Raw genomic sequence first — 25,854 nt, 5'->3', positions numbered from 1 at the left:
GGTACCAGCTATCACCATACCAAGTTGTTACAATATTTTGACTATATTCCTTATGCTATACATTACATCCCGGTTACTTATTTATTTTACAATTGGAAGTCTGTTTATATATATATATATATATATATATATATATATTTTTTTTTTTTTTTGTGAGGGCATCTCTCATATTTATTGATCAAATAGTTGTTAACAACAATAAATTTCTGTATAGGGGAGTCAATACTCAATGCACAATCATTAATCCACCCCAAGCCTAATTTTCGTCAGTCTCCAATCTTCTGATGCATAATGAACAAGTTCTTACATGGAGAACAAATTCTTACATAGTGAATAAGTTGCATGGTGAACAGGCCTCACTCCAATCTTTAACCCAAGTGAATCAGGGCTTCCCTGACTTGGAATAGACACAAATTATCTCTAAAGTGAAACTTGGATTTGCACTCTAAGGTGAATTGATGGAGCTCCAGGAACTGGAGAAGCAAGAAATCAGATTCCTCATACCTGACGTACTCTGTGCTTACGAAGGGCCATAACCTGCCTCCCCCACTTGAAAGGAGCTGAAGTTCTGACTGAGGAAGACTCCACTTGCAGCCCCATGTCTGCTCCTTTTGGGGGAGGGAATGATTCTCCAGAATGCCTTTATTTGGGAGCAGCCTTCGCTCTAAAGCATCTCCTGAGGGTGTTAATGGGGTTGTTCTCTGTATTAGTGCCAGTGTTCTATATTCTTCTAGGCCTGCGGGAGAACTGCTGCTCTCCAAGTTAGAGTACACACTCTTGGAAGAAACTGACAGAGACATCAGGCCAATTCTTGAGGCAACTCAGGTGTTTATTTCTGGCAGACAGACAGAAGGAAAGTAGGATTCCCACTGCCGAGAGTCAAGGCCCATAATGGGGCAGGTGCTTGGAGGAGAGTGACCACACTTTGGGGGCTGAGTTCTTCATTAGCTGTGCCACTATCACCTGGGGCTTTGGGGCACATGTCTGGATGGGGTGCTGCTCAGTGGAAGGAGAGGTGCCACCTTCTTTGTCCTCCTGCTGGGGTACTTCAGAGTTGAGCAGCACCTGGGTGGTTGGGTTCCACATGCTCACACCAGGAGCCAGCTTCACTGCTTCCCCAAGCAACATGGGCTTCCACATCACCTGGGACGTTGCCTGGAGCACTCCAGGAGCCCGATGAGGCCACCTGTGAGGATCCTGGCCCTCACTGTCCCCGGAGCCCAGGCCCTGCTGAGGTACACGGGTGCGGCCGGCCCGCAGCTCAGCCTCCCCTTCCCAACCGCTGGGCCACTTGGCACCCGGCCACAGTTTGGGGCTGAGGCTGCGGGCCACTCCGGGGAGTGCCGCGTGTGTGGCGGGAAGGCGAATCCCGGGGCTGGGAAACTGCAGCTTTGACCCGAAGCCTGGAGACGGCAGGCCTAAACTTAAAGTGGGGAATTGGAGTCCAGGGCCGGGGCCCAAGGCACGGAACGGAACGTCAGGAGGGAGAGGGAAGAACACTGTCGGGGAGACGTGAACGCGGGGGCGGGGAGCTTCGGGGCCAGCAGCAGCCTCGGTCTTCCCGCCTCGCTGGCGCCCGCGGTAAGCTCCCAGGTGACGCACCTCCGAGCCGGGAACCAGAACCTCGGCCAGGGGGCGCACCCAGCGGCGCGGCAGCCTCGCGGAGTCCAGGCGCGCCACCGCCGCCTTGCGGCCCACCCTGTAATGAAGCGCGCTCAGCCGCGTGTCAGCGCGCGGAGGCTGGGGCAGCTGGAATGAACCCAAAGCGCAGCCTGCCGAGCGGCCGGCCACACACACGCCCGAGGCGATGCGGGGCACCTTCTTTCTGAGCTCCGCTCTGTTCCCAGCCGCGTGCGCCTGAGGCGCGCGATAGTAGAGGTCCTCCAGCAAGAACTGGTTGCTGAGGGGCTGTGCCCTCTCGGCCGCGGCCTGGGGGCTGGCTACCAGGGACAGCTCCAGAGAAGGGTGGGGACTGCCGCTGGGCTCCAACTCAGCCGACGGCTGGAGGCTCGAGTTGAAGGACCCGGCCGAGGACAGGTGGCCTCTTACCTGGTGGTCCAGTTTCTCTAAAGGACCCCCAGGTCCTACATCCTGAAACAGCTCCGGGGTGGGTGGGGGGCCCGGGGTGACTCTTAGCTCCGGGGAACGCTCCCAAGATTCCATTTGCTCCTGAGGGCGTCTATCCATCCACGATCTTCCTAAAGGGTCTGTGCTCCCTTGGTGCTGGGGAAATGTACCAGGAGGTGGGTAGTGAGACATCCGAAAGGAGAGAGAGGAACAAAGGGTGGAGGAGTTTAGAGGAGCCCTGGGGAGCGTGAAGACAGCGGCGAGGAGGGTGGGGGCAAGTGAGGGGAGGAGGGCGGAGTTTGAGGCACCTGGGGACAGGGCTTACTACGCCTTGTAAGGTCTCCTCCATCCCCACAGAGGCGGGTGCGTGCAGCACCGGCACGGATCCCTGAGCCCAGGAGTCTGTCGCGCATGCCGAGGGCTCCTCGTCCTCACCCCATGTGGGGTCCTCGGCCACTGAAGATTCTCCCTCGTCCCGGGCCAGGAAGCGCCACTCGGTGATCTGCAGCATGGCCTCCCGGGCCTGGCTGACAGTGAATGGAATGCACTGCAGAGGCGAGAGAGTCTCAGCCTGGCAGGGAGTGGGTGGGGAAGAGGGGAAATCGGTCTGGAGCATTGGGATCCAGGCCCACCTGCTGGGTCAGGTAGACTTTGAAGGCGGAGTCCATGACTCGCGCCAGCAGATCTGTCAAAATATCTCCCACCACGTCCTCGCCCTCCTCGACCGCTGTGAGCGCCATCCACTCGGCCTCGGTGAGCCGCCCAGGCACGATGTCTACCTGCTGCACTGGCACCGTAGGCGGCCGTGCCTTTTCCGCCTTGGATCGGGTCACCCCCCGGTCTCGGGCCTGCCTCTCCTGCCTCTGTGGGAAAGGAACAGGGCAATCAGGGCAGGCAACCAAGGAGTGGAACTGAGAAGCAGCTATACGTTAGGAGGAAGCTGTCTCAAGTTCTCTAGTAAGAAGGAAAAGCCTTTTGAAAGGGACAATTTATTAAGACCCTACTATGGGACAGATGCTTTTTAGGTGTTCGACCTAGCTAATTTTCCTAACAGCTCATTAAGCACATTTTACAAACAGACTTGACACAAGTTAATCACTGTGTACTTCTTGCTTGGGATCACAGTAAACCCACGCTATACACACCTCTCACTCCCCAGTCATTTTGTTTGTGCTAGTTCAGAGTTCAAAGTTTAAAAATTCCAAGAACTGAAGAAACAATGAGTTAGTAAATGGTGCTGGAATTGTTGGTGCTGTTTAGTCTCCTACAATCCCCTAATCAACTTAGATCTTCATCTTACAATTCAGTTCCAAATAAATTCCAGATGGATTAAAGGGTAAACACACACACAAATAAAACAAAAACATAAACAAAAAAATAGAATGTAGGAAAATAGGTTAAGTTGTCATATAATCTCTGGGTGAGAAAGAACTGCTTAAGCACAAAAATAATGTAAGAAATAATAAAGAATTAGTTTCATTCACATAGGTCAAATTTTCCTGTTCTCAATTTCAAAACTGTTCCTAGTTACAAGCTGTTATTAGTAGCTACCAATTACTGACACTTACAATACATCAGTCACATACATTTACTCGATTCCTACTTTTTTTTAGACTATTTGGTATTTTTATCCCCATTTTACAGAATTTGCCCAGGATCACACAGCTAGGAAGTAGTGGAGTCATAATTCACATGGAGGTCTGTCTGACTCCAGAGCCTGACTTTATCTTGCTTCCCAACCAAAAAAAAAAAAATATTTGCAAGAGAAATTTTTTAAAAAGGTAAATATCTCCAAATATATTAAAAACCCATACAAAATAATAAGTAAAAAAAATCATAAGCCCCCAAGAATGATAAGCAAAGGACATAGCATCTCACAAAAGCAAAACTGTAGACTAACATTTAAAAAGATGTCCAATCTTCAAAAATATCAATTCCAGTTTTACAAATATACCCAAAAGCATATTCTGAAATGACAATAAAAATATATTCTCTAACATATTCCTTGTGGTGTCACTTATAATAGCAGAATTTTGAAACACGTATGTCTAACAAAAAGAAAATAGCTAATTGTGCACTATCTATATCATGAAATATTATGTAATGATTGAAAGTAATCTTCAGGAAGAATTTATAATAGCATAAGGGCATACTTATGATGTAATATCAAATCAAACAGGATACAAAATTACGTATCCAGTATGATCTCAGATATGTAAACCAGTATGTGTTGAAGAAAAGGAAAACACCAAAATGGTAACAGTGGGTATATTTCTTTCCTATGCTCATATCTGTTTTACAGATTCTCTACAATGAGCTTGTATGCTTTTATAATCAAGAAAAATCCACTTAAAAAGAAAAATGCCAAGGGCTCCTGGTCCTCACTCCATGTGGGGTCCTCAGCCACTGCAGATTCTCCCTCCTGCCAGGACAGGAAGCACCACTCAGTGGATCTGCAGCATGGCCTCCTGGGCCCTTTTAGGGATATAGGAATTTACTAGCAGATTCCTGGGAGCCTACACACTTCCCCACAACTGTCTCCCTGAACCTGGTTCCCTCCAAAATTTAACTTCAAACGTAATCTTCCCAAACCATTGTCTTCCCACCTCCAACCTTATTGCCTCATACCTGATGACCGCCAAAATTCATTCTCCCCCATATCAGGTGTTTCCTAAATCTCACGCTGAACTCAAAATCCCCCAAGCCTCATTTCCCCTGTCAGTTAGTGAGAGCAGTCCTGGTGGCAAGCCCAGGGAATGGCCCACAGCCCAGTTCAGACTTGGCAGAGGAGAGCAAAAAGGGCTGGGAAAAAACTGGTTCCTTAGACTTCTCCTCCCAGCCTCTCATATGACACCTGTGACCTAGTGCGTAGATGTGGCCTGACCAGAGAGGCCAGATATACTGTGGCACAAAGGCTCTTCAAATCTGTTTTATTTTTTTAATTTCTTGGCTTTTAAATAATTTGCTTTCAAGTACAGACTCAGTTGTTTGATTCATTTCTTCCTCCTGAAATTCTCGAAATGGATAGCAACACCTCTCCCCAGTGCCAGACCAATTCTGGTTCACCCATTTAAATGGGTTCCAGAGCCTTCTTGTTCGTGGCTCTGCACCACCCGTTTGATCCTTTCCCCCAGGTTCCGAGTGTGACAAAGCGCGTGAGTAGGCGTGGTGCAGGTGTAGGTTTTCTGGCCAAGTACTGGCGTGGCTTCCTTGGTCACCCTGAACGCCCGCGCGGTGGGCGGGCGCCGTGGAGCGGAGCTGGCCCCCGGCTGCAGACCCAGACCTTAAAGACCAATCCCGGCTCTAAAGAACCCTCAGCTGAACTGAAGCTCACCGAGCCTTCGTGCGCCATCGCCTCGGTTGTTGCTCCAGCCCCTGAGTTTTAGTGGCTTTTAACCCCCGGCGACTGCCGCTGCAGCCTAACGGTCGCCCCGGCAACTGCGCCCCGCCCACAGTTGCCCCGGCAACCTCACCACGCGCTGCGTGTTCGGTTTGCTCGCCCCGCCTGACGGCAGTGCGTACGTACGTCGTCTCTATGGTGGCGGCGGATTCGGAGGGACAGAACGGACCTGAAGTCAGGCAAGCTGGCAGGGAACAGCTGTTGTGACCCCTGACCCGGACTGGGCGCTTCGGGAGCCGAGCCAAGGGAAGAAGGGCCTGGGGCTGCCTGCCTCAGCCCGCCTTGGCTTGGGCGCTTGGGGTCACCGGATCCTGTGCCATCACCATTCCTCCTCTGGGATTCCGCCGTTGCCTATGACTCAGCCCTGGGGCTCCTCTCTCTTGCTCCACGGGACCCTCTCCACTCCAGACTCTTCTATTGACATCCTTTGGGCCCTTCATCACATCATTACCCAGTCTCAGGGATATCCTCCAGTGCCTCTTGACAGCACTCCCCGCCCCCCGCTCCCCCGCCACTACGGGAATCGCCGCTGTCGTCTGCTTCCCGCTCGCCTCGTGATTACTGCGTCTCTCCCCTAGGATGTTCCGCCGGGAGCGCTCCATCCCCCTTCGAGGCTCGGCTGCCGCCCTGTGCAACAACCTCAGTGTGCTGCAGCTACCCGTCCGCAACCTTACACATTTTGGGGTAGTCCATGGACCCAGCGCCCAACTTCTCAGCGCTGGCCTGGAGGGTGTGCCTTTGGCGCATCGCCAGCTCCGCGCCAAGGAGGGAGCTGGAGTGAGTCCTCCACTTATCACCCAGGTGAGGCATGGAGTTCGAAGGGGTGTTGCTGAACAGTCTTAACCCCTGTCCTTCCTCTGCACCCTACTCTAACTACTTCTACCTACTCTGATTCACCTCGTTCCAGGTCCACTGGTGTGCCCTCCCCTTCCGAGTATTGCTGGTACTCACCTCACACAGAGGAATACAGGTAAGAGGACCTTCCTGTCCTCCCCCACTAGAGGTTTCTCAACTTCTCTTCAAGGCCTCAAGGTCCTTCCCCACTTGCCTCTAATAGCCCACTCATCCTTATTTCTCATCTCCATTCCTTCCATCTTTTCCAATTCCTAAGTGCCATCTCCAGTATCTACCTCTTTACTAACATCTCAGATCCTCAATCCTCAGCACCTCTCCAGGTACCTGCAGGATTAAGTCAGGTGGGGTAGGGTCCAGGCTGGGACTGGGGCCACTGAAGCAGGCAAGCAGGGGCTAGGCAGGGCAGGTAAACATTGCTATCCAGAGCCCAACTGCACATAGGTCCCTACCTCCCAGAGTTGTGTTGAGGGTTAAGTGAGCTAAGGCTAACATGAGTAAGTAAAGTACTCAGCACAGAACTCAGCAAAGGTCAGTTGGGTTGTGCCACCCACCTTGCTCTCATCTTCCAGATGTACGAGTCTGATGGCTCCGTCATGGTCTATTGGCATGCACTGGACTCTGAAAATGCCTCCCCAGGTACCTGCAGGACTGAGGAGGGTGGGGGTAGGGAGTGTTCTAGGGCTGGAGGATGCACTATTTCTAATAGTTTTCCCCTTTCATACTCAGTACAGGCTGTGTTTGCCCGAGGAATTGCTTCCAGTGGCCATTTCATCTGTGTGGGTGAGGGATCCAAGGGCAGGGTATTGGGGGGTGCTGGGATACAAGGGTGTGGGCTTTGGCTAGAAGGGTGCTGAAGGTCTGAGGAAATTGTGGAGGGTTAGAGGGAAAGGTGGGAGTGAAGAGTGGTGTGAGACTCCAAAAGCCATGGGGGGTTCAGAGTGGCAGGGTGGGATAAAATAAGGGTAGTTGATGGAGGGGCAGGACTGGTGGAACAGTGAGAGGTGGGTTTGTTACTAACGTTTCTGGGATGACAGGAGTGCTGAGTGTGGTGGCAGGAGACTCAGGAGGATAAGGAAGCCATCTGTGGGGCACTGGTTCTACAGGGACATGGTCAGGCCGGGTACTGGTATTTAACATCCCAGCCAAGGGTCCCAACATTGTTCTGAGTGAAGAGCTGGCTGGGCACCAGACACCAGTCACAGACATTGCCATGGAGCCTGCCCAGGGACAGGTGAGTGGATTCCCCCCCACCAACTCCAGTGAGCCTGGAGACATCCCCACTTTGGGAGGCAGAAACCTGGGCTCAAGTCTTGGCTCTGTCACTAAGCAGGTGGAAGACTTTGGGCAAACTGTTGCCTTTTTTTTAGGCCTCAGCAACTTTGTGTCTACTGCTGAGGCCAGAGATACTTTACATTTACATGGCCCTTAATTGGTCACTAACACTTTCAATACCGGTGTGAACTGAAAAGTTGGGACAGATGGCATCTAAGATGCTTTCCATCTCTAACATGCACTGCTTCCTTCTCTGGAATTGGGCAAGTCTTACCTATTCAGGCCCACTGCCAGTGCCACCCCTCCAGGAAGTCTTCCCCTTATTCGAGCTCCCACTGATCACCCTTAGCTGTACCCTGAATTGGTACTGCCCTCAAAGACAAGCCTTGCCTCCCTAATTGGATGACAAATCTCTTGAAGACAGGGTATGTATCTTCTAATTTTCTCCACTGCACTTAGCCCAGAGCAGGGCCATGGGCTATATTGGCTACCTGGGGTTGGGGGTTGTCAAGAGGCCCAGAGTCTAGACATCACTGTGACTGGCTCACTGCAAGATCTCCAGAAGGTCATAAAACCTCAGTTTCATCATCCATCAGTGAGGACAATTATATACCCCCTCCTAACACATGGTATGTGTGTGGCCTGGGGACTTCTATAAGTCATGCAAGGAAAGCATTTTATGCTTCCAGAGGGAACCCTGAGTCCTGATGGCACCACATCTACCCTTCTCTGGAAAGGCAAAGATGCAAATATTGCCTCCCTCCCCCTTCTGTCCTGTATACAAGCTCAGCAGGGGCAAAAAGGAAGGGCTGATCCTACCTTTCCCCTCAGGACTGCATGGCTGACATGGTGACAGCAGATGACTCAGGCTTGCTGTGTGTCTGGCGGTCAGGCCCTGAATTCAAATTATTGACTCGAATTCCAGGATTTGGGTAGGTGAGGTGGAAGGGGGCTAAGGCCTTCCTGAGGTAGCTTCAGGGTAGGGAGTGGCCTTGGGTCTGGGAAATCAAAATGGGGTATCACCCTTGCAGGGTTCCATGCCCTTCTGTGCAGCTGTGGCAGGGAACTCTAGCAGCAGGCTATGGGAATGGGCAAGTGCGTCTCTATGAGGCCAGTACAGGAGCTCTGCACATCCAGATCAATGCCCATGCCCGGGCCATCTGTGCCCTGGACCTGGCTCCGGAGGTGGGCAAGGTTAGTCTCTTCCTCCATCCGCAGTGCAGCCCCCTCTCTGGGCACCCCAGCCAATACTAGTCCTCCATCAGCACCTTCCAACTCCCACCCGTCCTCCCTGCCTTTTTTTCACAGCTACTTTCTGCGGCCGAGGACACCTTTGTACACATTTGGAAGCTGAGCAGAAGCCCAGAAAGTGGCTGCATAGAGGTGTGTGTGGTGAGAGGAGTGGAATGGGGGGCCCAAGCACAGAGCAGCAGGCCCTGAGCAGCCCTCTCTCCTTTAGGTGGAACACTGTCATGGTGAGTGTGTACCTGACACCCAAGTGTGTGGTGCCCGATTCTGTGATCCCTCAGGCAGAAACTTTGCTGTGACTGGCTATGACCTTGCAGAGATCCTGAGATTCAGCAGCATGTGAGAGAAGAGCAGCCTTCTTTTTCCCCTGTGGTATTTATAAAGTACCCCCCTCCACCCAGCCCCTGTCTGATTATTTGGTTATCACAGTTACACTTCAGGACCAGTGAACTAAGCTCCCGAGAGGGGCTAGGGCAGATCCAGACCAAGCAGGGAGGCAACCTGCCCTCAAGAACCAGGTGAGGGCTGCTGTTAAATAACTTTAATGGTTGATGTGGGAGTCACAAGGGAGGTGCATCACCTCCCAGGGCTCTTCAGTGCCATCCTCAAAGCTGGTTAGTGCAGGGAGGGAGGGTAGGATTGGTTCCAGTTTTATCCCAGGAAGGGTGTAGGGGGTCCCAGCCAGTTCCAGGAATAAGTCCCTCAGCACCATAGCAACCACAGCTCAAGTGGGGCTTCTGCTCCCCCTCCCCAACCTACCCCTAGTTCAGCAGATGAAGGGGAGGCCAAGCTGGTCAACCTGCTACAAGACAGTGCCATACACAGCACCCAGTTGCATGCAGGTCATCTTCTCATCTGGCCAGATCCTGGTGCCAGCACCTCTGTCTCTCACACTGGTGACTGGAGCCAAGTGCGGACCAGGCCTTTGCTGCAGAGGCCTCTGGACTGCGGGGACTGCTGCAGCTGGAGAGGAGCAACCGAGCAGGAAGCCCCAGGGGAGTGGTCTGGAGGGGCAGCATCCAGGGAGAATGTTCGGGGTCGCCCCCAGGACAGGGGGTGGGTCCGGGCTGGGGCTGGGGCCACTGAGGCAGTTGAGCAGGGGCTAGGCAGGGCAGGCTGGTCTGTAAACATTGCTAGCCAGGGTGGGGGTGTCTCCAGCCTCGTGCCTTCCCGCTGGGCCAGGATGTCTGTCACCGCTGCGATGTCATCCAGCGGCTCAATAGCTGTGGCACCAGGAAGGGGTTGAGGGGAGGGGTCTAGTCAGAGCTTAGGCCCCAGGCCTACCGAGCCCTGACCATCACCTGTCACTGTAATAGGAAGTAAGCAAAGCCTGGATCTCGGCCGAGATTGCATTATCCTGCAGGAGAAGCCCCTCACCTGGGCGTCCTGGAGCCATGGGCTCTGCTAAGACTGAGATGCAGGATGGGTAAGGAAATCAAATGCATGAAGAAATCAAGAAAGAGGAGAAAAATGAAAGCAGTGCCAGGCAAGTGGAGGGTCAGAGGAAGATACAGGAATCCACATGCAGAAAGGGAAACAGAAAAGAAGTAATTAGGAAAGAAATCCATGAAATGAATCTGGTTCTTTGGGGTTTTGTTTTGACCTTTAGCAGAGGTGGTTCTAGGAAGAATTAGAAAAGAGAAAGGAATATACCAGGACTCAGTGGGACTTGGGTCTGCAAATCTGTCATTACTATCTGGGTGCCTTTGAAGCCCCCAATCCCATTTCCCATCAGGTTTTCGGAGTATACTTTCACTCACCCATCTCATGGTACAAGGATCCCTGCTTGGCCAGTATTTGAGGTGGTTTCCGGGGAGTGGGGGTTTCAATTTTCATGATTTCATCACAGCAGTGCTTCCACTGGCCTGAAGGGAGAGCACTGATTGAGGGTGAGGAGGAGGAGGACTGTGACAGGGCCAGGCTACCCTTCCTGCTACATTCCCTTCTACATATTCTTGAGATAGAAGCCTTTGGTAAAAACAGTAAACCACAGTCCCTTCCAAAGATTCACCCCAGCCCCCTCTTACTCATGTCAAAGAAAAGCTGCCACAGAGCCTCCATCCAGCTCTGCAGGGCTGCCCGACTCTCTGTCTGAAGGCTGTGGGTCACCTCGTCCTCTCCATACTGGTTACTGATGTTCAGGGTAAAGGGCCGGCCTGTGGCCTGGTCCAGCTCCCCTGCCCGGACTCGAGTCTCCTGCAGGAGGAAGAAGGGGTCTGTTTCCGCTTCCACCTCCACCTTGGTCACAGAAGGCAGCAGCTTGATCATCCCCACCTTCGGAGGGGCCAGAGGGGCTTTCACCATGCCTCTGCTGTCTCCTACTGACCACAGCAGGAATGAATGGCAGGAGAGGACTGGGGATGCGACAGGTGGTCCACAGTCAGGGAAAGACGAACAGATGGAGACAGGGAAAGGGACTGAATGAGGCGAGCAGGCATGCTGCAGACTAAGGTCTCTTGGAACTTCCATAGAAGTCAGCAAGAAAGTCAGGAGAAAGGACAGGGAATGAAGGGAAGTCAGTGTGCTTGAGTTGGAAGAGAAGACCAGGAAAGCGTGAAGCAGATGCAGGCTGGGATTTGAGGGGAGAGGTGGAAGCAGAATGGAAAATCCTAAACTGACTGTAGAACCCTCTTGGAGATGTGGCAGGGGCTGAGCTAGCAAGCAGAAAAAATGATCTTTTTCCAGTGATGCTGGTGGGGGAGAATGTGGTCCCTTGAGCATTCCTGACCCTGAAGCTCTTAGAAGCAGGAGGCTAGCTTTAGTCTCTCCGAGGTCTGCACCCACCCTCTTGGGGCCTGAAGGAGAGGCTTCAGGGCCCTGGCACCTGGTGGCTCCAACACCAGGGGATGCATCACCTTGTTAACAGCAATAGTAAACAGCGGCTCCTCCCCAGTGTCTGCGTCTTCAGATTGCCGGTAACAGAAGAGGTGCGTGCCTTTCAGGACTCCATGCACTCGCACCCAGTCCTGCAGCTCCCCAGCTTGCTGCATAAATGACTCGAGGTTTCCTGGGGGAATCACACCCCAACACCCTTCTTCCCAGCCCCCCATCAAGAGTCTGCTCCTTTCTGTCTACCTTCCTGTCTGATCCCTCCTCACCTTGCCATATCCCTCCTTCCTCCACCCAGATTGATTATTCAATAGTCCTTTGATTCCTAGGGGATCCAGCCCTCCTCTGCCTTCTCCCTGTTCCCTTCCACTCCTCAGGGCCCCTCACCTGCACCCTGAGGGTACCACTTGCAGTAGGCTGAGTCATACAGAGAGGCTGAGCCACCAGGCGGCAACACACACTACCATAGAGGGGCAGCCAAGCAGGATTCTCCTCTGGGGGAGAGGAAGTGCAGAGTGAGGGGGCAAAATGAGAATGGAACCCTTCAGTGTCTCCCATGCACACACATACTCACCATGGCTGGCAAGGGTGAGGTCGTGAGTGCGGAACCCATCTTGCACTGCTGCCAGGGTGAGAGTTGCATGAGCCAAGAGGTGGTAACGAGGACCACTGCAGGATAAACCGAAGTGGGCCTCAGCTGATAGGGGCACGTTAGAAGGCAGGTGCTATAAGGGCTGAGCAGGTCTGCCCCATTTTCCGGGCTGCCCCACAGGGAACTAGTCTGCCTTCCTCACAGGTTTAGAACAAACATTTGCACAGCTCCTTCTAAGTGCCAGTTCCTGGGCTTTAAACATGCTTTCCCACTGTATTTCCCACAATAGCCCTGTGAGTTGATGGCAACCTTTAGTTAATGGAGGAGGCAGCTCGAGGCTTAGAGAGGTTAAGAAATTTGCCCATAATTTATAGCTGGTAGGTAGTGGAGCTTGAATTTGAAACCATGTCTGTTTCCAACATCAGTATTTTCTTTATTACCCTAGAGGTTCTCAAACTGCTCTTCAGAGGCCCAGTGGTTTCACTGGGTGCCTCTAGGCACCTGTAGGCAAGACCACAGGGCCCAGGCTACCCTGCCCCAACCAGGGTGCTCTGTTCTATCTACAGAAGATACATGTGCTGCTACAAAAAAGTGAAGACCCCAGAGCCTAGTTCTCTCTGCACTCTTTTCAGTCTTCTCAGTTGACTTGGGCCCAGCTCTAGAATACTGGCCACAGCGCCTCCCAGCTATGTGAACACTGCTTATTCATGTCTGCCTATATGCCCCGGCAGCAGTGTGAAATAAGTTCTGCAGGCTCAGTGCAGCTCAGAGGTGACCTGTGGCAGGATACAGGCAGCTGAGGCAGTGAGGGAATACAGAGCCTTACCCTACAGCTGGAGTGGGGAGCAGGATGGGACTGCTCCCTGAACTCCCAGCACTCTCCAGCGATGCCCGGACACGCCTCCCTGAGGAGCGGCCCAGGGAGCTGCTGAGTTTGGTGGCAAGCCTCTTGGGGGCTCCAGACAAGGCCCCCTCTTCTTCCACACAGGCCCCATACAGCTCCAGTCGCAGTTCAAAGTCTGGCCCTGCCTCAGTGCTATAGGTGCATAGGAGGAAGAGAGGAGGATGGTCCCGGCGGTGTCCAGGGAGGCAAGAGGTGGGACAGGCTGGGGCGGAGGACGGATGTGGTACAAGTATAGGAAAGCTCCAGAGGGAAAGCCCATCTTCTTTCCTCCCGCTTGCTCCCTGTGGCTATCTCATCCACAGAGGAGAGTGGAGACAGGAGGGAGCCACAGGGATGAAGAACTCACAAAAGCACATTGTTCTGAAAGGAGATGTCCGTGAGGGTCCTGTCCACGAGGATCATCTCTGTGTCCTCAATGTGCTCCCCTAGCTGCAGCAGCAGGAACACAGCCCAGCGGTGCAGGTCTGGGGACAAAGGAGACAAAACTGGTAAAAATATGCCCCATAAGATCCTCCAGCCTCAGGGTCACTCCCCTGAATTTGTCCCAGTGTGTGGAACTCACCACCTTTGTTCTTGAAATACTCTGTGTCTTTCCACATGAGTGGAATCCGGAGGTCTAAGGGCAGAGGGGTGGGAAGAGATGTTGAGATGGGGCAGGAGATCTTGTGGTTGGGCAAGCAGTGCCAGCAGCTGGGGAGCTGTGCTTCTTACCAGAGATGCAGACCCGGCCACGGCAGGGGGAGCGCTCAGTGGGCGACCTGCTGTCAGAAGGCCTGTGGGCAAATCACAGCGTCCCAGCCTGGCCTCTAGACACTACTCCCTCTGGCTCCAGTTCCCTAGACCCTGAGCCCCCATCCAGGCAGACATGGCAAGGCTGAAAGACTGTCAGAATTGTTGATTGAACCCAGGGGACTGCTGGGTTTGGGGACAGTAGAGACATGTTAGCTCACACACAGTACAAGCTCAAGGCTCCTCCCCCTCCAAGCATCCCAGTGACCACCTCCCCCAGACCCCTGAGGGCTTGAGAGGACAGGTGCCCACAGGGAGACTCCCTTAGAGGAGTTTGCAGACTTTCTCTTTAACAATAAGGAAAGCTGCTAGTCTCCACCATCACTCCACTTCTTTGATGTGTGAGGGTCCTAGGTAGGCTGAAAAACCAAGAACCCGAGTAGGGAACATTTGTGTTCCATTTGCCACAAACCTCTCTCCTTTATCTCCCTCTGCTTTGATCTCTCCTTTACCCTCCTGGCTATTTAGGCTGAGCTTTTCCAATGCCCAAGATCCCCAGCCCCACTGCAGGGCCTCCAGCACCCAGCCTTCCTTCCCCACTCATCATTGGGACTCACTGCACATGTGTCCCTCTCCTAAAGTGATGGCCAGTTTACTGTACTAAGTCATAATGTCACTAATGTAATTAGCAGTTTAACATGGCCTTAAGCTTAATGGTGTGGCAGTGATGGCAATGTGTTATACTGTCAGGGTCTTGGGGTGTACCTCAAATCACTTTAGGCTGTCTGCAGACTTGCGCAGGGCAGAGCCTGTCAATGGCCACCTCTCAGGAGACAACAAATGCACAGTAGAAGCTGCCCCCCTGCCTGCTTGTCCTTGCTTTAGCTTATGGGGTGACCATAGACTGATTTTCTGCCTTCCCCCAGTGGCTTCATGAGTGAGCTCTGGAGGGCTCCTGGCAATATCTCCTTGTGTCAGCCTCCAGGGCAGAGCGTGATAGGCATCACTGGAATGGGCCCGTGATGCCAGGACCTTCTTCCCACTTGGCCATATAGTTAAGCAAGCTACTTTGCCGAAAGCCAGTTTTCCAAATGATCAGTTTACTAAAAATGGCCAATTCACAGAATGATTACTTGCCAAAATATTCTCTCCAACATTTTTTACCAGAGCATCACCTCAACTACTTCACTATAGATCTGTCAGATCTGCAGTCTAATATCTGTGTAGCTTCTGTTTCACATCCAGAAGCTGAACCCTTTTAGAATGCACAAGCTAATTTATGTCCATGGGTAGGCTTTCCCTTAAATGTTTTGTTATCATTTCCTTAATCCAATCCCTGCCTCTGATGGTGAACCCAAGGTACCATGAACTATATTGTCAGTTTGTGGTAAATCGGCCATTTGATGAACTGGCTTTAGAAAACTAGCTTTCCAGAAGCCAGCCAGTCAGCCTCATCAGACCACAGGCAGGTTTAAAAATTAATGCTTTTGCAGTACTGCTCCAAAGCCAGCCAGCCTTTTACCAGATACACTGGCTCTTCTATGTCCAGCCCTGGCTACTCACTAGTGCATTTCTGGACAACACACTGCAGTGGTGAAACACCAAGGTGTCTTCCAGGCCTCTGACAAGGCTTCCTGGGGAAGCTGGTCCACGCACCACTACCCCATAAGGCCTCACCTCCCCCCTTGCTCACCGCCGGCCTGTCTTCTCCAGCACCTGCGCCTCCTTACGCCGTTGCAGCTCGCCCATGTAGCTGAGGATGCGGCTGTTGCACACCAGCAGGCTCTTGGTGGCTTCCAGAGCCTGCTCTCGCTGGGAGCAGGCTGCCAGCAACTTGCAGGCCCCTTCCCTCATTCGGATCTCATGGTCCAGCTTTCTCTGCAACTCTGTGTCCTAGCCAGAGTGAGGAGAAGAATGAGAAGGAAATGCCATTTGGAGACAGGCTGAAGTACCCTCCAGTATCCAAGCAGGCTATGGCTCTGGAGAAACTGACAAGAAATTTATGTTTCAGGCAACTGAAGGGCAATGGTTGACTCAACCTCAACTGCCCCCAAATAACCAGAGAAACTTTGTAAAAATACAGATGCCCTCATGTATTTCATGATGGAAGTATACATTCCTTCAGGCTCTTTTGAACACAATTTGGAAAAAGCTATGAGAACTTTGAAACTACAAGTTCACATAGCCTATCTAATATCTAGGAGTTTAAGCTACAGGTATAGTTACACTTGAGCAAAGCCATATTCATTGCAGCATTGTTTTAAAACACCAAGATTAAAAGTCCTTCAATAGACATTGGTTAAATAAGTTACAGTGCATCTATACCATGAAATAGAGAATATTGCAGCCATTAAAGAGTGAGGTACACATATGTGTACAGATAAGGAAACAATCTTCAAAATATATGAAGTGAGAAAAGTAGTATGCTACCATTTGTATACAATTTATATACATAGATATGTATAAAATAATGATTGCAGGGCTGGGAGCTAGGAATGGAAAACAGATTTATGACACTTTGTTTATATATACCCTTCTTTACTGCTGTACTATTGGAAATTATGTTACCTTTAAACAATTAAGTCTCAGTTTTAAAAAAATTACCAGGCCCTATGTCAGACTTGCAGAATAAGAATCTCTAAGAATGGGGCATGTGCATTGTTTGGAAAATTCCCCAGTGAGTTGCAGGTACAGCCAGGGCTGATAACCACCAGCTGAAGGGAATGGACACAGATAGTAAAGGCCATCCTGAGTTACCCCAAAGATTCAAGTGATGAGGAAGGGACATCTTGTTGGCAAGGGTTCGGCAGAGAGGCCACCTACAAAGTTCAGTCCACCTACAAAGCTACCCATGCTGTACATAACACTCTACACACCCCAAATTAGGGGATCTGCCACCTGCTGGCCCATTGAGCTTGGGAGGTAAGGACAGAGTCAAGGAATGGTGACAGGGAGGCAGGTAAGGCAAAAGGTCAGGAGTGAGGAGTGAGCAGGTTGTGTATAAGGGTCAGGAGAGGGGGATGCAGAGAAAGTCACCAGGATTCTCAGGACGTTCACTCAAGAAAGAGTCCTGAAGGTCTTGGCACAGAGCGGAGCATGAGAGCACAAGTTTGACATAACACAAATGTGGTCTGACTTACAGCCCTGCCAATCTTGAGAAGCTGGGAAAAAACTTATTTTAAAAGCACTGGCAATATACTAAATCTCCTTATGCCTTGGCTTCTCCATCTGTAAATCGAAGATGGAAATAGTCCCCACTCCCTAGGGTTGTGAGGATGCAGTGAGACAAGGATGTAACACATGTAATACAACACTCAGCACATGTTAGACCTGCTTATTTTAATGATGCTACTTCAACAGTAGTAGCATTCACTCAACAAACACTGCAGCATCCCTGTGCCATCCAAGGCTCCACATTTAAAATCCAGCTGGGAAGTGGGAGATGCAGGCATTAATGGCTACTCCATAAGTGCCATGTCACGGCATAAAAACGCTCACAGGAAATAGACCCTGTTTGCATCTGGCTGAGGTGATGGGGAAGCTTCAGAGCGGGTGGAAGACTAACCCTCCTCTGCGTTACAGTGTACAGATTAGTTCAGGAGGTAAACCAAGTGGAGACATTGGGTTGGAAGAAGGGGACGAAGGGGACCATCCAAAACCTCTCTTCTTCCTCACACCAGCTGTCTTCCACATCCTGTGCTCTAGATTCTGTCCCTGGTGGCTCTAGCCTTCAAGTCTCCAAGACCTGAACACCCTAAATTTCTGCCTCCAAAAACCTTGTCTGGCCTCCCTGAAGATTTTTCCTTTATTATTTCCTGGGCCATCGGACTAGGCCAGGCTCCCATTACCCCTCACTCCAGCACTATCCAGATTTTCCCTCCTGAAATAAGCCAATCAGAAATAACCCTTCAGAAATAAGCCAATCTCCTTCCCAACGCTCCTCCACCAAGGAAGCCCTCCCAAACTACACAGCTTCCCCCAGCCTGGCTATGCCTGCACGAGGGTCCCACCTCTGCTCAGCTTCCCTACTTGTCAACGCCCGCCCCGCATCCCATTCTGCATCCAGCTTCTGCCACAAACTCCCCAAACGGGTGAGGGAGGTGGGGAAAGAGGCGTTCTCAAGTCCCCTCCTGACTAGCTTCTTCCTCCAGGCCCCAGAACTCACGGATCCTTCCCTATCCCTGTCCATTGCGCGTGCGGCGCGAAGTTGGCGCTCGGGGTCCGGGGGAGACGCTCGCGCCCGGGTGCCCGCTCAGCCTCAGCCGCCTCCGCCTGCGGCGCCGGTGACATCAGCTCCCAACTGCCGCGAGAGTGGCCAAGGGGCTCCGAGCGCGGGCGGTCCCCCTGCGCTCCTGGCCCGCCTAGGCTGAGGACCCAGGGGCGCGACTACGGCGACCCAGTAGCAACGCGACTGTTAAGTCTGGTAGGGTCCGCGTCGCCCTGGAAAGGGCTTGGGGCCTGGGCGCCGCGCTGAGTTGCAGGAGGCCGGAGGCCCCTCCCGCGCTGCGGTTGCCCTCCAAGGTGACCCCTTGCCGGGGAGCAAGGGGGAGGGAGATAGTGTCTGAATTGGAACAACTGGGGCCATGGAGAAGTCTCTGGCCGTCTGGACAAGCCAGACTAGGAACCCAGGCAACTCCAGCTACCTACCCCTCCACTGTCCTGCAACCCCAAATCCACTCTTCCTTGGCCCCACAGTGGAGAAAGCCCTAGAAATCCTAGCTCCCACCCTCCGGGCAGAGCTGGTGTAGTTTCTGGAATCCTGGTGTAGTTTCTGGATCCTTGTGCTTTGCTTCCATCTACCCACTCCAGGGATAGCTTCTTGTCGCCCCCTCCCCATCCACCCACACCCTTCTCCCAAAGCAGGCAGCATTTTCACCAGACTGACAGTCCTGGGAAAGAGCACAGAGCTGGATGTCAGCTGGACCTGGGTCACGTCCCAAGGGGCTGAAGGAGGCAGTATCATAGGCAGAAGCCCCAGCACACTTTGGGCCCTCCATGGACATTCTTGTCCCTCCCCTCCACTCTTTTCTGTCCCTGACTTATTGCTCTGCTTCTCATTACCTTCTGGTCCCTTCAGAATTTCATCCAGGGCTAAATCCAAATCCTGGCTTAAGAACTTAACTAGCTGTGAGAACAACCTCTAGAGCCTTGGTTTGTATCCCAACCTCCTTCATAGCATTGAGGATTAAGTGGGAAAGTCAAACCTCTACCTGAGCCCAGCACATATTTAAAAACAACCTGTCTTTCCCACCTCCTCTTTACTTGCAGCTTAAGTTGCCTTCTCCAGAGAATCTTCTTGGATTTACTTTTCCATGATTACCTCCCTTGCCAATCCCTGAAAAACCAATGGATCCTTCTCTTGAAGGGGTGTAAGTGGGAGAGTAGGTGGGTGGGGGACTGCTGAGCTTGGTGGAGAAAGAACACAGTACCCTCAGTCCATGGCTTAAGGGAAGGTGACCAAAGTGGATTCTAAGCCCCTTCATCTGCCCCAGAACTTGGGCAGAACTCCCATGAAGAAAAATTACATTGGAAGTAGGGGATAGGGATGCAGAATTTAAATATTTAAATACCTAGACCAGCTCTGTCCATTAAAATCTCCTGCGATGATGGAAATGTTCAGTAGCCATCTAACACTTGAAATGTGGTTAAAGCAGCAAAGGAACTAAATTTTCTATTTTATTTCATTTTAATTAACTAAATTATAAATTTTTTAAATGCCACATGAAACTAGTAATATGAACAATGCAGAAGACAGAGGTGGCAAATAGGTTTATCTCATGTGCCAACACATGACAGTAGGTAGTGTCAAAGTCCCAATGGGCCCACTGAGCACCTTTCTGCACATTAGAAAAAAGTGACCCTCCTCAGGCAAACAAATTAGATAAAGATGCCCCCTCCTTACACAGCCTGAAACCAGGCCAGGGCTCCTGCCTCTGCCTGGAACCACTGAGAAGGAAACAACCTGCACAACTTATGCCAAGGCTGTGCTGAGACTCGGAGGCACATCTGGGCTTGCTGGTAAGGAGTGCCTTGATTGACTGGTAATGTCTGGTATCACCTAAAGAGTGGGGGCCAGGGCGGAGGAGGGCAACAGTGCAATAAACTGCCATTCCTGATCTAGACTCTACAGTCCTGCCTGGGCCTGGTCCGGCAGTCACTTCCACAGCTTTCTCCTCCTTCCCCATCAGTCAATAGCTACACCATTCAGTTGCTTAGCCTCACATCTGGTAATCATCCTGGACTCCTTTCTTTGCCTCACCCCTTACATCCAACCCACCCACGAGCCCTGACAGATCTACACTATCATTAGAAACCCAACCCCTTCTCCATCCCCACCATGTGCACTTTAACCCACAGAACCAGGTTCAATTCCCTAAGGCTTCAATAACCTCCTATCTGGTAGTTGTCTTCTACCTCTCTTGCCAAGCCTCACTCCACCTAGCCTATTCTCCATAGCAGGCATCATTTTGAAGCATTAGATGAGTCGTCCCCCTGCTTAAACCCATTCCATGAGCCAACATCATGGAATAAAATCTAAGTGCCTTGTCATGGCCTTCAAGGGTCTGCATAATCTGGCCCACCCCCATGAGCTTGACCCCAAATACCTTGTTCCAGCTGCACTGGAACTGGAACTCATCCTCATTTAAGGGCTTTTGCCCTCACTATGCCCTCTGTCTGGAAAGCCCTTCCTCCAATCTCCCCACATCTTCATATTCTTCTGGTCATAGAGGACATCCCTGACCTCCACATCTAATGCTACGTGATGTTTATTACACCCCCATTTTCATATAATTTCACTATGTGAGATTATTTATGTGTTTGCATGTTTATTGTCTGTTCCCCCAGTAGAAGGACCTTTCCTGTCTGGTTAAGTGAGGAATCCCATGGTCTAGAAAGGTGCCTGGTATATAGGAAGTGTTTAATAAATGTGCCTAAGAACAAATAAATTAAAGAACAGCTCCCTGCAACCTCCAGGCCAAGCAGAATCCTCATATCTTGCCCCAGAGTTCCCTCCCCCTTCTCTAGGAAGGCTACATCCTTTCTGCAAACCTCTCATGTTAAACTCCTCTCTTCTTCCCATATTTAAAAGGGGCTCTTGACCCCAGAACATATATCCACACCCACCCAGAGAGCTTCCAGAAATAGGTATTGCCAACAAAATGCTCTGACTGACAGAACTGAGTCTGTGTCCACACACAGCACCCAACACAGCACATACAGAACCACCTGTCCCTCTCCCCACATTGAGCAGGCCCCGCCCTCACCCATCAGACCCAGCAAAGAAGAGCAGCTCAGAGACTGGGGCTGGGTTGCTTGTGGAGGAGGTATACTCCAGGGGTGGGGGCATTACCTCCAAGCTGAGTGCCATCTGCCGAATGTAGAGCATATTCAGGTCCTCCAGGATGTGCAATCTGTCTTGCATCTCTGTGCCCCCAGTACCCCTTTACTTGTCAACCCCTTCAGAGGGCAGGTGCCAGGCAGGCACCACACTGCCCCACAATTTCTCCTCCTGCTGCTCCCCTGGTCTTGAAAGATGTGGGCAGACTTGGGCAGAGGGCAGAGGCTCCCCCTGTCTCTCTGCGCACTCCTGTTAGACCTCACTGCTGCGACTAACTTTCCTTGCCTACACTGTTCCAGGGCCCTGGCAGGAGCCAGGCATGAAAGGAAAAGAAAGCGGGTGAGTATAAGTGGGGTCCCAGGAGGGGATGCCAGCTGCAGAGGGGGCTCTGGGCACAGAGTGTCCAGTCTTACTTTGGTGGCAGCTGTTCTCCCAGCTGTGGAAAAAAAAGACCCTTTCATTCCGACTCTGGCTCCTCCCCAGCCCCCGCCCACATCCCTAGCCCGGTGGACGGGGAATGCGTGTGCCAGTAGGGCGTGAGGGGCAGGCACAGCTGGAAGGGGGCAGGGAGGGGACGCCTCATGCAGGTTCTCCAGAGTCGCGGGGTTTGTCTGGAGGCTGGAAATTCCTGAGAGGAGTTCTGGCTTAGTTTGAGGAAGAGGGATGGGGGTAAGGACTTGAGGGGATAGTGAGCCCAGGGAATGAGACGAAAGGGTAAATGCGGCCCAATCCCCAGGGCCAGCTCTTCCAACTTGGGGCCCCTATCCAGCCCACCCCACCCTGGCCTCACAATTACCTCGCTTTTCCAGCAGAAGGGAGGAGAGGGAGGGAGAAAGGCAGGGGTGTGCCTCTTTGGTGCTGTCCCCGCTCCCCTCTGCGGGCCCCTTCCCTTCCAGACAGGAAACCAGCCCCGATTCCCAGCCAGCTGCAGCTTTGCCCCCCCTCCACCCCAGGCCCACGGAGTCACACTTCTATGCGCCGCCCGCAGGGCCCTACGGCTCCGCCCGGCTTCTCCTCGGAGCTTTGCCCCAAGGCCGAGCTTATCCCGGGGGCGGCTTCAGCTCACAGGCCCCTCCTCCTGGTCCCCGGGCCTCGCCCCTCACTCCCCCACGCAGGCCCCAAAAGGGGTTGCTTGAGGAGCACCGACAAAGGCCAAATCCCCCACGTTCACTAGCTTCTGACCCAGAGAAGGCCCGGGACACCGGGAGGTGGGTGTGAAAGGGCCTTTGTTCTGAGCAGGCTAGGGGGAAAGGGCAGAAGCCAGGCATGGAATCCCGGCTCGTAGGGAGACTGGGGCGGAAGGAAGGCCCCCTCACTTAACCCTTTCCAGGCTCAGCAGGGAACCAGGCCTGACCTTGGGGAGGCCTCTTTGCGGTCACTACTTAACCCTCTCAGTCCTAGCTCATCCCCATACCTTCCAGCCTCTCCCCGGCGCCTGGCGAGGTAGAGGTAGGGCTCAGACCTGGACAGCATGTAGAGCGGTGGGCCAAGGAGGAAATTGCCAGGTTAGAGGCTGAACTCCCCTTAGGCCCCAGGTAAGAAGGTTGAAATTTTGAGTTTGGGGTTCGTTAAAAGGTGCTCCCCAGGTCACGCACACACACTCACACCCCCAGTTCTTCAGGGGCACAAAGGAGCAGTTGGGGAAGGCTTCAGCGAAGTGAGTAGACCTGGCCTAGAAATCGAGATTGATGGAGGCTGTCCCAGACTGTTAAAACAGGTTGTGAGATGGGGCTGGTGGCCAAGCAGGGAGCCGGCGCCCAAACCAAGAGTTCACTGGGGCCCTTTGCCCGAGGATGCCCCTAAGGGGTCGCGGTCCAGGCAGATTCGGAATCGAACCTGAAGCCCCTTAAATAGAGGCCAACCCGGAGTTTTCCTAGGCAGAGGGAAAGTCACCCCAACTGGTCAGGGGAGTGTGGCTCGAGGGTGGCACGGGTCGGATTAACGTGCGAACCGTCCGCGTCTTACTTTTTAAAGTCCACAACAGGCGGTCTGGACAGGGACCGCGGCGTCTCCGCCCCTCGGCGCGCGCGCGGGCGGGGACTGCCAGCAGGGGCGACCAGGCTGCGGGAGCAGGGGAAGCGGGAGGCAAGGACGCGGGTCCCTCACCTCGGGCGGGTCACTGAACAGGCTGAGTCGGAAGCGGCCGCGTTTGAACTCCATCTCCAGGGCGGAGCCCCTGGCCACGGTGACCCGGCTCCGGTGGTTTCGGGAGAACATGCTGGCGGCTCTGCGCCTTTGCCTGTCCTGTGCTCTTCCCGAACCGCCTGTCTCTGCCTTGGCTCGTTCTCTCTGTCCCTCGACGCCGGCCCGCCAGTCCGGCCGGGAATCTCCCGCTGCCGGGTTCCCAAACTCCGCCCCCGGAGACGACACCTGGGCCGGGCTGGGCGCGGCACCCTCCTCCTCCACCCTGCCAAAGGCTGGGCCGGCCGGGCCAGTCCCGAGGCGCCAAGCAAGCCTAGCCCGACAGCCCCATAGCCAGGGCACCCTACTCTTCGCCAGTACTGCGGGGGCGCAACATCCCATCCGGTCCGGGTCTTGCGTGCCTCACCTGAGCAGGGGGGAGGAGGATCAGGGAAGCCCCGCCCCTCCAGCCGCTCCCACCTGGCAAACCGAGAAAATCCCGTGGCCGCAAGGACTCCTGCGTGACGCACTGCAGCTCTGGCTGGGCCCTGCCACCGCATCCAATCTCACCCCTAAGTAGTTTGCCGAACGACCATTTCAACGTCCCACAATTTCAAATGTCCTGTCTTCGACCGCCCTTTAAGCTCTCCTCCTTGGCTATCCTCCCACCCCTAGTGGCTACAGTTCCTGTGGCAGTGCTTGAACACACCGTTCTGTCACTTACTACTGGAGCCTTGGCTCAATCACTGAACTTTCTGACCTCAGTAATCTGTTCAATGAGGATACAGTTATAACCTCCACTCCTCAGTTGCTATGAGTTACATAGTAGAATGAGTGTTAAATGCCCAGTAGGAATGGAGCTATGAAGAAAAAGGAGCAGGTACAGCCCCTTTGTGCTCTTGGATGGGACACCAGTGACCTCAGCAACCGAGACCCAGACCTGAAGTGCCTTAAGAGAGTTAAGAAATGGGCAACTTCAATATTGGCTGTCTCTCAGCTGCTTTGCTGAGTGGTTGGGGCAGGGTTACCACTCCTGGCTTCTGCAGAAAAAGGGGACCTCCTCACCTTTAGAGAGCCTAGTTGGAGAGGAGGAAATGGCAGAGGACTAGTTTGCTGACCATGCATGAGCAGTCTCCTGGGGACTTCAGAACTTACTGGGGAGAACCTAAGAGAAAGCAGGGCTCCTTCATAGCAGATGGGCTGGTGCCAGAGCAATGCCAGCCTTTAGCTCTAGAGACATCCAGGTTAGGATTGCTCTTCTATGACAAATTATTCAATATTATTTTAGAAAACCTGATTTAAGATTACTTCAGCAAAAGGGGAGATTTATTGGCTTAAGAAACTAAGATGTCAGGGGTCAGGTTTTAGATGTGGCTTGATCCAGGCACTCAGGGTTACAAGGGTCCTGTCTTTTCCCATTATCTGGCTCTACTTTCCTCCATGTTGGCTTAACTCTTCACAGCATAAGATTATTGCCAAAATATCTGTGTCTATAATCTTTCCAGGCTTAAATTCAGCAGAAAAAAAGAACATCTGTTTCCTGAAGCTCCTTGTGTGATCACAAGTCTGCTTGCACATCCCACTGCCTGAGTCGCAATGGGCAAGTGCTCAAGAAACCTAAGAAAAGACCCAGGAAAAGCGTGCCAGACTTCAGTGTTTAGGTACAGGGAGTCTAGGAGAGGCAGCTGGACAAGGTTGTGCATCACTATTGTGGACAGGGAAGGAACTGCTTATATGGGGTGAGGAGACAAAGACTAAAAGGGCATGTGATTTATGACTACCCTACAGGCTTGCTAGAGAGAATCATTCTTGTGCAACCAGCGCCCCAAGGAACAAAACCTTGGTCAGAGGAGTCTGCATCCCAACAAGATGTTTCCATTGATTAAGGCAGGCCCGGATTTGGCTAGCCCCAGACCATCAATATACCATATACTCAGCATACTGCCCAAAGGAAGGGCCATGTGCACACATGATTATTATCAGACAAGAGGTTACAAATGGGCAGTGCTTGTCCCCACACTCCTCCATATGTCTGGAATTTGCTATGGGCTATTTGGGATCACTTATACACAACAAAACAATCTTTGTAGCCAGAGGGGTGGCCACACCTGAACCAATCAAGTGGCTAAGGAGAATTCTATGGCCAGTCAGCCAGGCCTGGGTCACCTGACTATTCCTGGAGACCAACTGTAACCCAGTGAGCTGGAAGAGAAGAGAGAAGGGTGGTCCCCAAAGACTGTTCCAGAAGGTGAGGGAATGGATGCTGGATAAAAAAAACAATAAACATCCTTGGCAATCAAAAATTTACATGGAGAAGGGCATTTTTCTGGTCAGTAGGAAAGGCAGATTAAATGATTTTATAAAATCCATAGCCGCTGAGATAAACCTCAAAGGACTGATGAGTGGAAAGGGAAAGGAATTGTTTCTTAGATTTTTAAATATCTATTGTCACTCCTCTTAAGTGTAAGCTCCTCAGAGAGGGACAGCCTTGTCCACTG

General features: G+C 52.4%; 3 protein-coding genes across 14 annotated transcripts; 1 reads left to right on the top strand and 2 right to left on the bottom strand.

The window, feature by feature from the left end:
* Positions 1–808: 808 nt before the first annotated feature.
* On the bottom strand, positions 809–5,542 carry C2H2orf81 (chromosome 2 C2orf81 homolog). Of its 3 annotated transcripts, none has more exons than XM_036930617.2 (4): positions 5,402–5,542; positions 2,700–2,930; positions 2,376–2,614; positions 809–2,305 (listed from the first exon to the last, which is right to left on the bottom strand). In XM_036930617.2, exons 1-4 carry the CDS (start codon positions 5,417–5,419, stop codon positions 880–882), a joined length of 1,914 nt encoding a protein of 637 aa, XP_036786512.2. In that variant the 5' UTR covers positions 5,420–5,542; the 3' UTR covers positions 809–879. The 3 variants fall into 3 exon arrangements, with proteins under 3 accessions (XP_036786512.2, XP_036786510.2, XP_036786511.2); XM_036930615.2 differs by having other exon boundaries at positions 809–2,223; positions 2,393–2,614; XM_036930616.2 differs by having other exon boundaries at positions 809–2,223; positions 2,393–2,638; positions 2,847–2,930.
* WDR54 (WD repeat domain 54) lies at positions 5,534–9,255 on the top strand. The gene is made up of 10 exons (XM_036930618.2): positions 5,534–5,646; positions 6,046–6,268; positions 6,375–6,437; positions 6,892–6,958; positions 7,049–7,102; positions 7,426–7,553; positions 8,426–8,526; positions 8,626–8,788; positions 8,903–8,977; positions 9,054–9,255. The coding sequence occupies exons 1-10, from the start codon at positions 5,603–5,605 to the stop codon at positions 9,183–9,185; spliced, it is 1,050 nt and encodes a 349-aa protein (XP_036786513.2). The 5' UTR covers positions 5,534–5,602; the 3' UTR covers positions 9,186–9,255.
* A 113-nt stretch (positions 9,256–9,368) lies between these two features.
* Positions 9,369–23,748, bottom strand: RTKN (rhotekin). Of its 10 annotated transcripts, XM_057497069.1 has the most exons (13): positions 22,032–22,239; positions 21,248–21,671; positions 15,590–15,789; positions 13,879–13,940; positions 13,730–13,783; positions 13,514–13,631; positions 13,090–13,299; positions 12,246–12,340; positions 12,059–12,165; positions 11,698–11,826; positions 10,870–11,038; positions 10,603–10,707; positions 9,369–10,065 (listed from the first exon to the last, which is right to left on the bottom strand). In XM_057497069.1, the coding sequence occupies exons 2-13, from the start codon at positions 21,317–21,319 to the stop codon at positions 9,731–9,733; spliced, it is 1,656 nt and encodes a 551-aa protein (XP_057353052.1). In that variant the 5' UTR covers positions 21,320–21,671; positions 22,032–22,239; the 3' UTR covers positions 9,369–9,730. The 10 variants fall into 10 exon arrangements, with proteins under 10 accessions (XP_057353052.1, XP_036786503.2, XP_036786505.2 ...); XM_036930608.2 differs by lacking the exons at positions 21,248–21,671; positions 22,032–22,239 and adding an exon at positions 23,342–23,747 and having other exon boundaries at positions 9,369–9,799; XM_036930610.2 differs by lacking the exons at positions 21,248–21,671; positions 22,032–22,239 and adding an exon at positions 23,342–23,747 and having other exon boundaries at positions 9,369–9,796.
* Between the last annotated feature and the right edge of the window lie 2,106 nt (positions 23,749–25,854).

This window comes from Manis pentadactyla, chromosome 2, assembly GCF_030020395.1.
Source record: "Manis pentadactyla isolate mManPen7 chromosome 2, mManPen7.hap1, whole genome shotgun sequence".
In the NCBI taxonomy this organism is placed as follows: Eukaryota; Metazoa; Chordata; class Mammalia; order Pholidota; family Manidae; genus Manis; species Manis pentadactyla.
This window is presented reverse-complemented; position numbering and strand designations above follow the sequence as displayed.